Raw genomic sequence first — 15,326 nt, forward strand, 5'->3', positions numbered from 1 at the left:
AGATCACATCTTGGGCGGGCTACATGGGCAGGTAGGACGTAAACGGTGGACGCCAATTGCACACCAATTCTTTGTGACCTTCCTGCCATTTAGCAATGCTACTTATATACTAATAGGTCATGTCATTAAATATAAATTCGTAGAGAATCACAAAACAACCTGCTTCATTAATATTAATGAGGAAGGTTGCAATTTGCAAGCCCGGGTAATGTCAGCAGATAGAGGTGTGTAGTCTGCATGGGTATGCAAGATATCTGTGATTTTGCTACCCCAAACAGGTAGCATTTTCTTTTAAAAGCCACCAGTGTTCATTAGAGGGGCAAGTGCTACTTTAGAAAAAAAAATATGTTGGGGCACACATTGCGGGAAGCGTGCAGTGGCCCCTATACCCCTGTCTGCTCCAAGCGGTGACCGACATGATGCAGAAAGAGAAAGCCATCTCTGTGGAACGGATTCCCCTTTGGCAATCAGATACCACTGCCTTTGAGTTGTTGCCACCTGTTAAATGGTTTGCTACCACAGCTGCAATCAGAAAGTATTGATACATTCCATTGAGATCCCTGATTAGGAGGATGACGCCTCTTTCACACCTCTTCCTACTTGTTATTCAAAATAAGTCGCAATACGGCTTTAAAAAAATTTACATATCAAAATGTTTAAGGTCTCAAACTGTGATTTTGCAAAAGCCCACACTTTGGGAGCACAAAACGTTTTCGAACATGAGGTCCTTGTTAGGATCACCTAAGGGGAGCATGGTGGAAGGCAACATCGCTTGTAGTAAATGTAAAAGTAACAGATAGGGCATAATAAGTAAGTGTATAGATCTGCTTAGTGTTGGCTAGAGTTTATTTAATGAGCTTCTGATATCTTCTATTGTATATAATTGTGTAGGTTATATTTAAAATATATTGTCACTGTTAGCAACAATGCTGATTCTTTGTCAATTTCTAATTTTTCAGCACTGGGATGTATTTAAAAAGATTACAGAAGTGTTCATTCTAGTTCCTGCCCTGGTTGGTCTGAAAGGGAATCTCGAAATGACTCTGGCCTCCAGACTGTCCACTGCCGTAAGTATTAAAAACTATGGAACCCTAGTTTCATTTGCAGTGAATTGATGTTCTTTTTTTTGCGTGATTAATATTGCAGCACTTAAACTCTTCCTGCTGCAGAGAGAAGCAGTGCTTATTGTTTTTTTTAATGTATTTTATTGCATTTTAGATTATAAATTTAGATTAGACATTTGTAAATTAAAAATGTTGATAATCATAAACTGAATATTATTGCAATGACCGTTGTCATTCATTGTATTGTGGACCAACAGGGTAGAAGCAGCCATACAAACATAGGAATAATCATATGAAATGTATACTCAGTGGTGGGCCATGCAAATTACATGGAATCGAAATGGCATACATAACATAAGGATTAAGTAAGAAAAGAACAAAAAAGAGACCTACAAAGGAACTGACCACCCACCCCCCAACATTGACCACCATATGAAGTCCATGTCCGCTTGAGAATCAACACAAATTGGTGAGAATGAGAGCTGTCCACACCTGTAAGGAATCACAATAGTCAACATACATCACATAAAATGAACAATGAGGGAATGGCCAGAGGCATGGACACGAAATTGCAAGATCGATTGCGTGTAGCTAGATCAGGCGGCAGCCTCGTCCTGGAATTTAAATTGTTCCAGTAGGGCATCCCATACTATTGCTATGAGTTGTTTACGCAACCCAGAGTATTTCCCCCTGTGCAAGGTATGACTTTCAGCAGAGCCCCTATGCCGAACCTTCTCTCGCCAACCTTCCACGAGGGGTGCAGTGGAGAATCACTAAGAGCATGTGATCTGCCTTTTGGCCAGGAGAATTTCTAAATTAACAAAGCCTGCCTCAGTCTTGGAGGCCTTAGGTCCAGGGTATAGTCCTAAAAGGCAATGTTCTGTTGCATGCCAATGTGTGGACCCCGTAAGTGTTATGAATGATTCACTGATGTCCTTCCAATAGGATAATGACGTGGGACATGACCACAGCATATGCAGCAAGTTCACATCACCAGCCTGGCATCTTGGGCGGAAAGGTGAAGCTGCAGGGAATATTCTTTGGAGTTTGGATGGTGTTAAATATGCCCTGTGTAATAAGAAGAAATGGATGAATTTAAAATGTGTATTCCGGGTTATCATGCTGGGGTAGTCTATAAGAAAACTCCATTCCTTGCCACAAAAAGCACAGTTATGGTCTGTTCCCCATTGTGTTCTCATCGGGATCAGGGAGGGAACCCAAGCAAAGAAAATTCTCTGGTTGTGAAAATGTGCTTGGTTAGAAAGAATGGGAAAAAGTGCAATGTCATATTTACACTAATCGTAACTCATCATATTGTCTGCCGTGTAGGCAATTATGCCAAGTTTCATTAGAGGTAGGAGTAAATATCTTCGAAATTAGGACGTACAGTTTCGAATTTGGTTACTCATAAAATAAGCAAATCAAAGGAACTCCAAGGTGTAAGCATACGACGCAAAGATGTATTCACTCTTTTGAGAATTGGGTCCTGAGTGAGGCTGTAGGGACCATGAGTCGTCTAAGCGTCTTGGCTAGTTACAAACCTTTTGAAAAATTAATTGTGATGGCCAAGTTGGAATCTTTCATTTTTCATATTTTCACTATTGTCATATTTTGTACTTTAAAGCATATGATGATATAGACTATTAGGTCTTTGCCAGTATGAATGCCCTTCGATGCTGTTTGACTCCATGACACCATTTTACTTATTTATGTTTTTATCGTTTTCACTTTACTCTGAGAAAAAGTTGGGTAATGACAGGGTTCCAACAAACACAAAGGGTTCCAAACTGTGTGTTGGGGGAAGATGGGACAGCTAGGAAAATATACTCAGGACCTGCTAATTCATGAATATGTGGGAGGAGGGCTCCTAACCTTTTCCTGCAAATAAGTGAAAGAAATATGTTCCTGCATATTCATTCTTAACTCATACGGATGCAGGAGATGGTTGATCACTTAAGATTTCAGAGGCTGTTGGGGAATTTATTATAACCCTTATCTTTACAAAAGTCTTGTCCAGCGGTGTTCATGCCAGGTAGAGCCATGTCTCCAGATTTAGACATTCGTTAGTTGCTCCACCAGATAGTGCTTGGTAGCATGACTGTAAACCCTCTAATGTTAAATGCCCAACCCTGGTAATGCTATGTGGTTGTGCATCTCGGTTTTGGGTTCAATGAGGATTTAGCATATCCACGTGAAGCTGGATCTAGCCCCTGTGAAATATATTTACACAAAGGAAATGCAACTTCTACTATGTTTTTGAGAGCACTCATTTTATATACCTTTTTCAAAAAGTGACCATGTCGCAGACAAATCTCTCAACGATCAAGGACAAGAGGACCAACATCTCAATTATGAAAAAAAGTATTTTCTCTTCCAAAAGTATCAATTTATGTTGAATGAACACCCGGCACACGTAGAATTACTATTCATTCTGGGTATTCAGTACAAGTGTTGGCTTACTCCTTCACTTCTGCTACTCGCCTGTGACTCTGAAAGACAGATCCTAAATTCCCCACTAATAAATGTGGAAACATGTATGGACACACTGTTTCTGCGTGTTTTCCTCTTACTTTCTGATGTCACAGACAATGCCCCACAGTTGTGTGGTATGGGTCCACCATCGTCGTCACCCGCAAAATGTTGAGTGTCAGGCCTCAAGTGAAGTCTTTGCTGACAGATATAAACAGGGCTCTGTCAGTCCGCTGTTCTGCTACATGCTGTCATCAAGGCGACCAGATGCTAGCTTAATGTCTCCCAGTGTTCCTGATGGCTTTCGTTTGTCACCACATCTGGCTGATTTCCTAGAGTCCTACCTACACGAATATGTCCTCAAGTTCTTGTGGAAGAGACAAACTGTATGTGTCAGGATTGTCACAAGACATAGGATTGGGGAAAGGAATAGTGCATTCTTTGTTTGACTTGCACATCGGAGCGAGGCCAATCCACTTTTCAGCAGTACCCCTGCATGCCGGTAGGTGATACCTTGCTGCATCGTACTGATGCTGTTCTGCTATGGAAATGGCACGCAGAGCATATATAGGTGCTGGCATCAGTTCCTTTCTTCTCACCGCACCAGACGCCGATCTGGAGCAACCTCTTGTCTCTTCGGTAGACTCCTTTACCTCAGAAATTACCAAATTTGTGCAAGGAAATGTCACTTCCCAAAACTCCAGGATTTAACACTTTGTAAGGACAAGCAAACACCAGTGGCAGATCCCCATCAGGTTTGCCTGTGGTACCTGAGGTTACGTCACTCTTGCAGTGACTGCTCGTTGGTGAACCCCAAAGTCATTCTGTACCATGAGGCCAAGCTCCATATATCCAAACATCAGTAGATTCCATGTTGACCACTCCAAGGGTGTTTCTTGGTCCCGTTCCAAGTCTAGGAGCCAGAGGAGTTGATCCTGGGGCCGAAATTCTTCACACTTCTAATCGTCAGGTAAGTCAAAGAAAAAACACAAGTAACCTAAACAGGACTAGACCCCATCCCTGCCACTCTTCTAGTCTTGAGAAGGTGTGAGGGCATTGTGATGCCTCTTGATCTCACTCCTGAAGTCAGTCGACGTTAGAACCCATCCCGCACTGTCCCGGCACAACCTGAGTTTCTAAGGCCTTCTAGGATACTGAGGGAATTCAAACAGTCCTGCATGGATATGCTCTACCTCTTCAGATCTCTACAACTCCCCATGGTGCACCTATGGTCCCCAAGGAGCTGCATGGCACTTCATCTGTGATAGCACCAGTGGGTTTACCCTCAGCATCAGGTGGCTCCTTGGTATCCGTCACGGGGGCGCTTCTTGCGCCCATGTCAACTCCACCTCCACAACCCTCTCCGGTTCCGGGAACATCGAAATGTCAACTCCATCGATGCCTAAGAAGGGGGTGTCCATTGTGGTCTCCAACTCCAAGTCAGTGCCTTTACAACCTCGTAGCGAGACAGATGTCTGTTTGTCCTCAGCCTGCACTGCTTGACGCGCCGCCTCCACAGGGCAGATCACATTCCTTGGATGCCTTGTTTAGTACCGATTCTGACAATAATTATGACGCAAGTGAAGAAATTGGCCAAACTTTACATGAGAATTGGTATGGTGACCTCCAAGACGCCAGTGGCATTAATATCTCTCATTATTCAAGTCTTCTCACATGGTACACCTGGATGAAATCTTGCCCATGGGTTGGACTGATCATTCCCTTCTTAAATTTCATATTAATAGTAAGGGGGCTAGATTTCAGGCACATGGCACCACCTCTGAATTTATGTACAGAGACTGGAAAGTTCTTGAAAGGTTGAGAACTACTGAGGCTGTGTTCAAAGTGGATGACAGCTTCTCCCCGGATCGTCAAGTCGATGACAATTACGAGGCTTTGTATCTCAGGATAACCACGAGGGTTGACTCTCTTGCTCCACTAAAAAAAGGCAGGCATAAGGGCAGAGTGTCGTCCCCGTGGTTCAATGACTCTCTAAAGGCTCTAAAACTTGCCTGCAAACAGGCGGAAAGGAAATGGAGGCAGGGTTACACTGAAGCCAGCAAACTGCTCTGGAAAATTAAACTCTCTGAATATAAAGCCTTGATCCAGAAATCTAAATCTGATTATTTTTGCTCAACAATATGCACAGCCGCTAATAGCTCCAAAAGCATTTTCCAGATTCTGAACAGTCTTACCCACCCTGACTGCTCAAAAAAATCGACCCTTCCCACACAGGCCCTCTGCGATAATCTAGCTCTGTTTTTCAATGAAAAGATTGAAACCATTATTCGCAGCTTGAGTACTTCCCCTACTCTGGTCTGTCCCCCTCACTCTGGGGAAGGTATTATAGACATCGGAGCAGGGAACCCAGGATGGCAGCCTGCAGACTGTCTGTTGGAGCTCCCCCCTATTACTGAGGCGGACTTCGACAGACTGGCTCGCGGTATATCATCTGGATCTCCTCTGGACCCTATCCCCCATAAAATCTGGAAGACCTCCGGAGAGGAACTCTTTCCTACTCTCTGCAGGATCTGTAATCAATCTCTGTGCAGTGGCACAGTTCCTGCTTCTTGGAAGCAGGTTCTTGTTTCGCCACTTTTAAAAAAGCCCTCCCTAAATCCGGAGTGCCTACAGAATTACAGACCCATCTCCTTGCTACCATTCCCTGCAAAAATCGCTGAGCGTTGGGTGAGCTCATGTCTCTCCAAACATTTGGAGCAGCATCAATTCCTGGACGAAGTACAATTCGGTTTCCGCCCAGCCCATGGCACCGAAACAGCCCTACTCACTGCTATGGAGGACCTTCGATTGCGTGCAGACAGGGGTCAGGCAGTAGCTCTGATTCTGCTGGACCTGTCTGCCGCATTCGACACGGTTAATCATGGGATTCTATTGGAGAGGCTGGGGGAAGCCGGGGTCGGTGGTACTGCCTTGCATTGGTTTCGTTCCTTCCTGCGGGATAGGAAGCAGGCTGTATCCCTTCCTCCGTTCCAATCAGTCTTCTCCCCGGTATCTCATGGGGTGCCTCAGGGCTCGTCCATCAGCCCGATTTTATTTAACGTGTATCTCAAACCATTGATCACGTTGATAAAATCTTACCGGCTGAAGGCTATCAACTACGCAGACGACACTCAACTCATCCTCTCTTGGGAGGGTGAGGAATCGATTCCTCTGGAATCCTTTCATGACTGTCTGCGAGACACGGCTGGCTGGCTACACAACAACTCACTGCAGTTTAATGCCTCCAAAACTGAGGTCTTGTTCTGTGCCGGAAGCCGGATCCCTCGCCCTTTCCCGATGGATTTTTGGCCCCCAGAATCCTCGGAAAAACCCCAGCCGGTCGCTGCTGTTCGCAACCTAGGGGTTATGATGAATAACAAACTCAGCATGGAAGCCCAGGTTGCGAAAACAGTGTCCACCTGTTCGGCCCTCATTCGATCCCTACGTAAGATCCTGCCACTACTCCCCTTACAGGCCCGAGCGTTAATAGTCAGGTGCACTATTCTAAGTCGCCTTGACTATTGTAATGCGCTGCTACTAGAGTCTCCGGCCTTCCTGTTGGACAGACTTCAAAGAGTACAATCTGCCGCTGCTAAACTGGCCCTTGGTTGGCCGAGGAGATCTTCTGCCACAGCAGCGATGGCCGAACTCCACTGGCTCCCGTTGAAACAACGAGTGGCCTTTAAATCCCTCTGTCTTGTTTTCAAGGCCTTGCATGGACTTGGGCCCAGCTCTCTGCAAGCCATGTTTCATTGGTACTCTCCAACCAGAGCACTTCGCTCTACAACGGCATACCTTGTAAAAGTGCCGAGATTTAAAAAAGCTTGGACAGGAGGCAGATCTTTCAAAGTTGCGGCTGCTAAACTCTGGAATAGTATGCCCCTAGACATCCGTCGAACGAAAGAACTCCTTCCCTTTAGGAAAAGTGTCAAGACTTGGCTGTTTCCTAAATATTAACCTGCTGGCCACTGTATTGCTGTTCCCCACGTGCTTCCCCCCCCCCGGAGATATCTCAGCGCCAGGATGCCTGTAAGGTGACAGCCGCGCTATACAAGTGTTTTAAATAAATAATAAATAAATAAATTCTCACACACCCCAGGTATAGCCACTGAGGAGCGTGCTTCATTTGCAGTGGTCATGCAGAGGGTGGCCGAAGCTCTCAAACTCCAACTCCATATCGCAGAGGTCAAAACCCATTTTCGTGACTGAAGTCCTTCAGCCAGGACAGACCGCAACTGAGCTATTACTCCTTTTTACACTGATAAACTCTTGGGAGCATGGGTCAAACCTTGCTCTGGCCCTCCAGTAAATTATCAGATTGTGCAGCGCCACCGACTTGCTCCAGGAGATCCTGCCTTTTTAGGTCTCGGCCTGCGTAGGCTGCGCTTGTGCAGTCTCGCTGGGCGAGAAATTATGTTTTAGAGTAGGGAGGTAAAGGAACCAGTGTTTTTTGCTGTCCTTTTTCTCGTGACGTCTTGAGTCACTCAACAAATAACACGCCCCCCAGTCTGATAAGGACGGGGCTTACATCATTGGCATCAGCGCTGCACCGCTGATACCACCAAAGAGGCCACGCTGGGATTGGGCCGCCGCAGGAGGCTTGCCTGAGGAGCTGTGCAGTCATTGGCTGGCTGTGGGAAGCTTGTCCCGTGAGGCCGCGCTGTGATTGGCCCACCCGGGAGCAGTGCCCCATCAGAGGGGGCTCGTCCAAGAGGCCGCGCTGGGATTGCCCCGTCGCTCGTGGAAGCCCAATGCTCGTCTGCCTCCTTCCGGGAAGCCGCCGTCGCGGGAGAACAACAGTCCGACATCGGAGGCCGGGGAACCTCGCAAGAGAGAAGCCTGCATCTCCAGAGGCCGCCCCGGGAACCAAAGATTGCCAGAGAAGCCGCACTCCCCCAGGTAACGCTCGGAGCGTAGTCCCGAGCCGTGCTGTGTGTCTCTGCCGTGTAAAACGATAGCCGTGGTCAATGCAGACCGCTTTCCCTCATTCCACTGACGGGAAGCGTGATAAAAGAACATTCCTTTCTGTTGAAGTGCGGTCACATCTGCACGTCAGTCGTCGGTTCAAGCGCCCCAGCAAGAAAAGTTATATCTGAAGCGTTTCTGTGTCTTTTGATGTTAACCCTGCCCATAGTTTTCGATAACTTATTTGTGGCGTCTGCTCCATGCTCCGGCCACATATGAGCGGAGCCCGGGAGAGGATGAGGAGGCCCTGTGTTTGGAGTGAGATGGCCCTCTCTCTTTCTGGCTGCTGTTGGTGTCGTTGTGGCCCTGCGGTCGCGGAGAGCCCCCGCCCCACCCCTACCCGTTTTTAAAGTTATATGTCATAGCCTGGACCTAGCGCCTAGGCGCAGCGAGCGCTTGACAGAGAAGCAGCAGAACCCCCTTCAAACGTTTGTTAATTTCACCAAAGGGCTCGGCAGGCATGAGGTGGTCGTACAGGAGCAGTTGGGGGAGCAGCCTTGCCCCTAGGGTACCTCAGCACCCCCTCCACTGAACCTGTGAATGAAAGGGCGTCCGCGGCTCGCGATGGGCACCTTCGAAGGAAAGCGCTGTACGAAGAGAGCGCACTTGTAACAGATCTTTGCACAGGAAACTCAAGTTTTGTCTTGGAAAGTTATATGTGTAATATCTTCCGATGCTGAATGCTTTAGAAGTCTGAGGTAGAGAAAATAATGACAGCGAATGGGAACCTTCGAGCGAGAGGCCTCGAGATGCGAATGTTAAGACACAGGGTCGAAGCATGGTAGGAGGTGAAGAGAGCGATACAAAAGGGGGTGATGGGCGGAGCGTTTGAGCAAATCAAACACTCACCCCCAGTCAACTGATCTCGGTTTAATCCATCACCATTCTTTAGCTCACTCAGCCACCCCAGTTCAGACATGGCCATATGCAAATCAGTCTGACCCTGTGCCTCATGGGAACAGTCCAACCCGAACTTCCAAGCCATGTCTTCCCTGGACCGGAAACAAGCATCCTGGGACCGGTTTCAAAAGGAGGTGGAGAGAGACAAAGATAAGGCGCGGGGAGTCTCGGTCCGTTCAGTCAGGGGCAGAACATGAGATTTAAAGGATAGCAAGTGAGCCAGGAATGCACAGGAGAGCAGGGCAGGGGGGGCAGCTCCTTTAGAGAGTGCTTTAGTCTTGGAGGTCCTTGGAGCATGCCAGGTGTGGCTCTGTCTGTGTGTGTGTGGCTCTGTGTGTGGCTCTGCCTGTGTGTGTGTGGCTCTGTCTGTGTGTGGCTATGTCTGTGTGTGGCTCTGTCTGTGTGTGCCTCTGTCTGTGTGTGTGTGTGGCTCTGTCTGTGTGTGACTCTGTGTTTGTGTGTGGTTCTGTGTGTGTGTGGCTGTGTGTGTGTGTGTGGCTCTGTGTGTGTGGCTCTGTGTGTGTGTGTGGCTCTGTGTGTGTGTGTGGCTCTGTGTGTGTGTGTGGCTCTATGTGTGTGGGGGGCTCTGTGTGTGTGTGGCTCTGTGTGGCTCTGTGTGTGGCGGCTCTGTGTGTGTGGATGTGTGTGTGTGTGGCTCTGTCTGTGTGTGTGTGTGTGGCTCTGTCTGTCTGTGTGTGTGGCTCTGTGTGTGTGTGCGTGGCTCTGTCTGTGTGTGTGTATGTGTGGCTCTGTCTGTGTGTGTGTGTGTGTGTGTGGCTCTGTCTGTGCGTGGCTCTGTCTGTGTGTGTGTGGGTGCGTGTGGCTCTGTATGTGTGGGTGGGTGCGTGTGGGTATGTGTGTGTGTGTATGTGTGTGTGTGCAAATGCAATAGGTCTTGCATTTGCGAGAGATTAAGCTATTGGCATTGTTGATGACAATGCCATTTATTTATATCTTTTAAAAACAAAAATAATGTCATGAGCAATACCAATAGCTCTAACTTTAACAAAGACGAGGCCTTTGCATTGTAAATGCTCGTTGTGTCAGCAATCATCTTCACAAAGTTTGATGGTGCAGGCATCGAACAGTCAGACAGACTCCAACACTTACCTGACTACTCCCAAAGATAGGGAATGAAAAAAGAGTAGAGACCTTTGGTAACAGGGTATTTTCATTCACCAGTTTGGCCCACTGATTAATAAGAGACGACCAGTTAAGAGAACAAGAAAGACATGTAGGTCGATTTGTTTCTTGTTGCTATGCAGCAGTAAGCCTGGGTAAATCCTGTTACAATGTATGTATGCAGTGATATTTGTAGATATTTGTAGAGCAGAAACCTAGCTAGAGAGAAGTGGAATTCTAACCATATTACCGACCACCTTTAAATCTAGTTCAACATCTTTCAAAATGCAAAACATAAAGATCATGGCAGTATATGGATAGGCTTTGCAGGAGCACTGCATTTTCTCCTTTTCACAGCTCATCCAAAAAACATAAGGTAATGATAAGCTCAGAGTCTAGCCTCTTAAGCCATCATGGTGAGTTAGTCGGATTTAGGTGCAGGTATTCCAAGGACCCTGAACATCCTATTCCAATCAGTATCCCTGCACCTAAAACCAGCCATTACAAGCTTTTGTTCCCAGAATGGGGAATGACCACACAGTTTTCCACCATTCTGGAGACAGTTCTGCTTGCATTACCATCTGCTCTGAGCAGGTAATAAATGTCAATGTAGAGGGGGGGTGGTATTGGTGGGAAACAGTTAGCGGTGGCAGTAAAGGCATCCAGTGTGAGGACTACAGGAGGAATGTCCTTCTCCTACCTGGCCGCCAAGACCTGTAACTCCCTCCCGACCGACCTGCGCCTGACCCAAGACCACCTCTCCTTCAGGAAGAAGCTGAAGACCTGGCTGTTCGAGCAGTAGCGGCACCCCCCCACCCCCAGCGCCTTGAGACCCTACGGGTATGTAGTGCGCTCTATAAATGTCATTGATTGATTGATTGATTGATTGGTTTGGATGAGAGGAGCATTGGCTACTACCTTGCGGTGCTGGAAGTTGTGGGAGGTGGCTGGCCTGACCTCTGTTTGCATCCCTTGCCTCTCTCTAGCTATGGTTTTCATCATGTGCAGATCTGCACCCGATAAAACTGGGTCTGATGTTTTTAGACCCACTAATTTCAGGTCTGGAAACATTGGAACACTTGTCTGGCACAGTGGTACCCCGTTTGGGAATGTCTTTTTTTCTATACTTTTAATGAGGGCCTCGGTAGTAAGCAAGTGAGAAATAGAAATGGATTATTACACCTTTTGAAGGGGGCATAGCCAGAATAAATTTTGAATTGTTTTGGGACTTCTAGTGAATTTCATCTGGTGCTCTCGCAGGGTCACTTTCAAGAAACATCCTAAGGCTCATTGGAGACTTAACTGAATTTATAGCTGAGCTAATATTGTTTATTTTAAAAATATTAATTCGGTTTACATCCTCCTTTAATATTTCAATTTCTGAGTGGTCTTTAGTAGCATTATGGTTCACCACTTAAAATCTCAAGTTTCAGACCATAACTATACTGGTACCAAGCAAAATTGGATTCAGTTTCCAACAGAGCCTTAAGATACACTTTGAGAGAAGAACCAGTTGAACCCTGTGCACAAATGGAGTTTGTTAAATTCTTCAGAAAAAGTGCACTGACTCATCATTCATCATTTCATTTTGTATTCACTCCAGACTAATTTGATATAACTGTAGTAAATCCTGCATTGAATAAATTCATCTGAAGATGCTTCATTTCCTTTGCTCAGTGTATTTTTCTTATTTCTAGGCAAACACGGGACAGATGGATGACAGCAAGGCGCAGTGGAAGCTGGCCACTTGCAACTTAGCTCTGATTCAGGTAAGCACATTTGGACTTAGTTAACAGATATTTTTATTTGTTGATTTAAGGTTTTGCTAAACATATGCCAGTTTGATAGGTGCCTTGTAATAGAAGTCTAACATAGAGCTGATCAAATCACTGGCAGACTTGAGCTTGAAGAGACATTATTTGGTTTAGAACTGTACATCCGGCAGTGCACAGACGGGGGATGGGTTGGTGGAAATGGTTTCTTGAGAAATCATTTGTTCTTCTTTAGCTTTGCCAAGCTAAAGGCAGAGGTGGTGGGAAGCAGCAGTGTCTGAAGTAGGTCCAGGGCCTCTTCTCAGCCTAGCAGGAGCTATTGGTACAGCAAGGTTGACATCTAGTAAAAAGATCCTGCTTGGAGAAAACACTTCCCAAGGCCAAATCCTACCCCCATCAGCTTACTTTTGAAACTTTTCTCCTTTATCACTGTTTGATTCGTTAGCAATTGCATTTTAAACCATTTCATGCATAATATGTTTAGTTGATACCAAAAGATTGAAAGCACAGGTATGCACCCAAAATAAGAACTTAATTCCACTACTGTTTAATGATGAATCTACATGCATAGGTTTCTGTAGGAAATGTTTGTTAACTTACACTCAGATCCTCATGCAGCTCTTCTACTACATATTTGGGTTGCGGCGGAGACACAAACATGTATGTGTCCTCTGAAACAATGCTTCTAAATGCGAAATCCTACGCAGTACTTGTCTTACTGACACCATAGTTAAGGCCAAACTGCAGCTCCACTGTGCTCTGAACAGTCCCTTTCGGTTGTGATTCAGAGGTCTGAGAAGTACTTGTCCTGGCCTGCCCATAGGTTAGACAGCTTCTCTTAGTGCTTGACTGCGCGTGAAACGGTATTCTGACTTGCGTTTTAGCCCTGATGCCATGTTAATCCAGCATCGGTATGGAGGCCTTTCCCTGTCCCTGAAAATGCAAGGTCGAGGACCTGTCCTGTGACTTGGAGGATGCACCAATTGGGTCCTAATGGCCTGGGTAATCACTTGAAGTGGTGATGGCAGATGCAGCATTCTGTTGTTTTTTAGTTTTTGTTTTTCAGTGTTAAACAGTGTGGACAAATCATCTCGTAATACATTGCCTCCTTTACAAATTTATTTTCATAATACTGTGGGAAAAGGTGGTTCCCCAACTGCTGCATTACTTACCACCATGGACACGTAATAGTTCAGGCCAAAATGTTTTGTATAACAGTTCCTGCTTTTTTAACCCTTTCTACCCACAGAATGAAGACGATTGAGTTTACTAAATCTAGTTCATTTCACACGGTATTTACTTGCATAAAGTCATTTAAATAAATAATTCCATGAGGATCCGCAGGAAGGATAAGGAGAATGTATCCCAAAAAATAAATATCTGTTAGAAAACGTAATCACAGACAGGTAGTACAAACTGGCACAAGATAATAATATTCTGATGCCACAAAAAGGTCTTGAAGTCCATTGCTTGACATTCAGCATGATAAATGTGATGATGTTTTACCCGAATTACTAGACCTACTCAATGAACACAATGTTTTGAGCATCTGCCAGTTTTCAATTTTGTGTGACTTTGATCATTTTGTAGTCATTATGTTGGTGGATTATATGTTTCTTGCTTTTTAGGTGCAGGCCACCGTTGTGGGGCTCCTCGCCGCTGTCGCGGCGGTCATTCTGGGAGCAATATCCAAGGGCTATGTGGATTTTGAACAAGCAGCTGTACTGTGTGCCAGCAGTGTGACCACCGCCTTTATTGCTGCACTTTCACTTGGTAAGACCAGCAGCTCTCTAACACTCACTTTATATCCAAATATTTGTTAATGAGCTGAGCACTCACTTCATCATGATGGGAGCACATCTCAGACTGTTCCACAGCACCAACATACCCACAGTCTCTCTTCTGCAGTACTGCTATCAAGCTCATCTATTCACCACACTGCTCCTCCAATCTTCACTACTTGCAATTCTACTTAGATGCGCATGCTGCTTCTTGTGCCGGTAGGAAAACACTTACAGGCCTTCTATACCTGTGGCATACACGGGTACAATGTACACCTCTCAAATCCTGCACTCTCTTTCTAGCAACCTCCACATTAATCCCCTACTGCTTTGAGTGCTGGCCCAAAGCCTCTGTACACCTTTTCTTTGACATATGTCAATGTGCATTACAACTTGATCATGTCTGCTGGAGCCATCCAAAAAACACATTCAACTTTACATATGGTTCACGCAAACTGACTTCCCTCCCTTCCACACTTGCATGCACTGGAATGCCTCCGAGGGTGAGTAGACACCTTATCGGGCCACGTTAATGGCTGCTATGTACTATCTGAATGACAGTGACCCCAGTAGCCCAGTTTGAAGCAGCTTGCTCTGTGTCTCCCTTTTATATTTTTTTGATTTCAGATTAATCATATATCATATAATCTGTTATTGGACACTAAGGGGCCCATTTAAGCTACTGCAGGCAGCCCACCATGTCCGCCGAGTCAGTGGAAGTTATTCCTCCACCTCAATGGTGCACGACAACCCACAATGTTATATATTCGGGCTTTCTTAGGGCCTAAAAAGGCATCTGCTGGTAAGCACTGTGGCGGATGCATTTTACCCGGTTATTTCTGCTCGTTCTGAATTTGACCTTTGATTTGTTTCTGAAGAATAATTCAGTGTTCCTGATTTTCAGGGAGTTGGATTGAGCATCAGGGAAATTGTTCTACTTTCCTGCCTGGTTCCACCAAGATTTCCATAGCAGACATGGGTCAAAAAAATCAGTGGGGGGTGCAATGGCCTGCCCTAAATAGGATGTGGCACCCGCCAGTTGGATTTACCTCCAGAGCCAGAGAAGGTTCGACTGGTGAGATATGCGCGGTTCCCATTTCTAAATAGGGCAGTGGGACCATGGGTTTGGCGGTGTCAGTGCACTGCCAATTTATGTTGGAGTTTCCACTCTGCTAAACCCTAAAAAAGCCCTTGTGTAAAGTAACAGTCCAGTAGGATGTATGACGTTACTCCGCATACTTTTACTCCGCATA

At 45.9% G+C, this 15,326-nt stretch overlaps 1 protein-coding gene across 3 annotated transcripts in view; it reads left to right on the forward strand.

Moving 5' to 3' along the window:
- SLC41A3 (solute carrier family 41 member 3) overlaps positions 1 to 15,326 on the forward strand; it is a 204,432-nt gene that overhangs the window by 127,551 nt on the left and 61,555 nt on the right. For all 3 annotated transcript variants that reach the window (XM_086939266.1, XM_086939267.1, XM_086939268.1), the window contains 3 exons: positions 960 to 1,067; positions 12,218 to 12,289; positions 13,921 to 14,065. In XM_086939266.1, coding sequence (XP_086795392.1) covers positions 960 to 1,067; positions 12,218 to 12,289; positions 13,921 to 14,065 — 325 coding nt within the window. The remainder of the gene's footprint in view (positions 1 to 959; positions 1,068 to 12,217; positions 12,290 to 13,920; positions 14,066 to 15,326) is intronic.

This window comes from Lissotriton vulgaris, chromosome 9, assembly GCF_964263255.1.
Source record: "Lissotriton vulgaris chromosome 9, aLisVul1.2, whole genome shotgun sequence".
NCBI classification, from domain to species: domain Eukaryota; kingdom Metazoa; phylum Chordata; class Amphibia; order Caudata; family Salamandridae; genus Lissotriton; species Lissotriton vulgaris.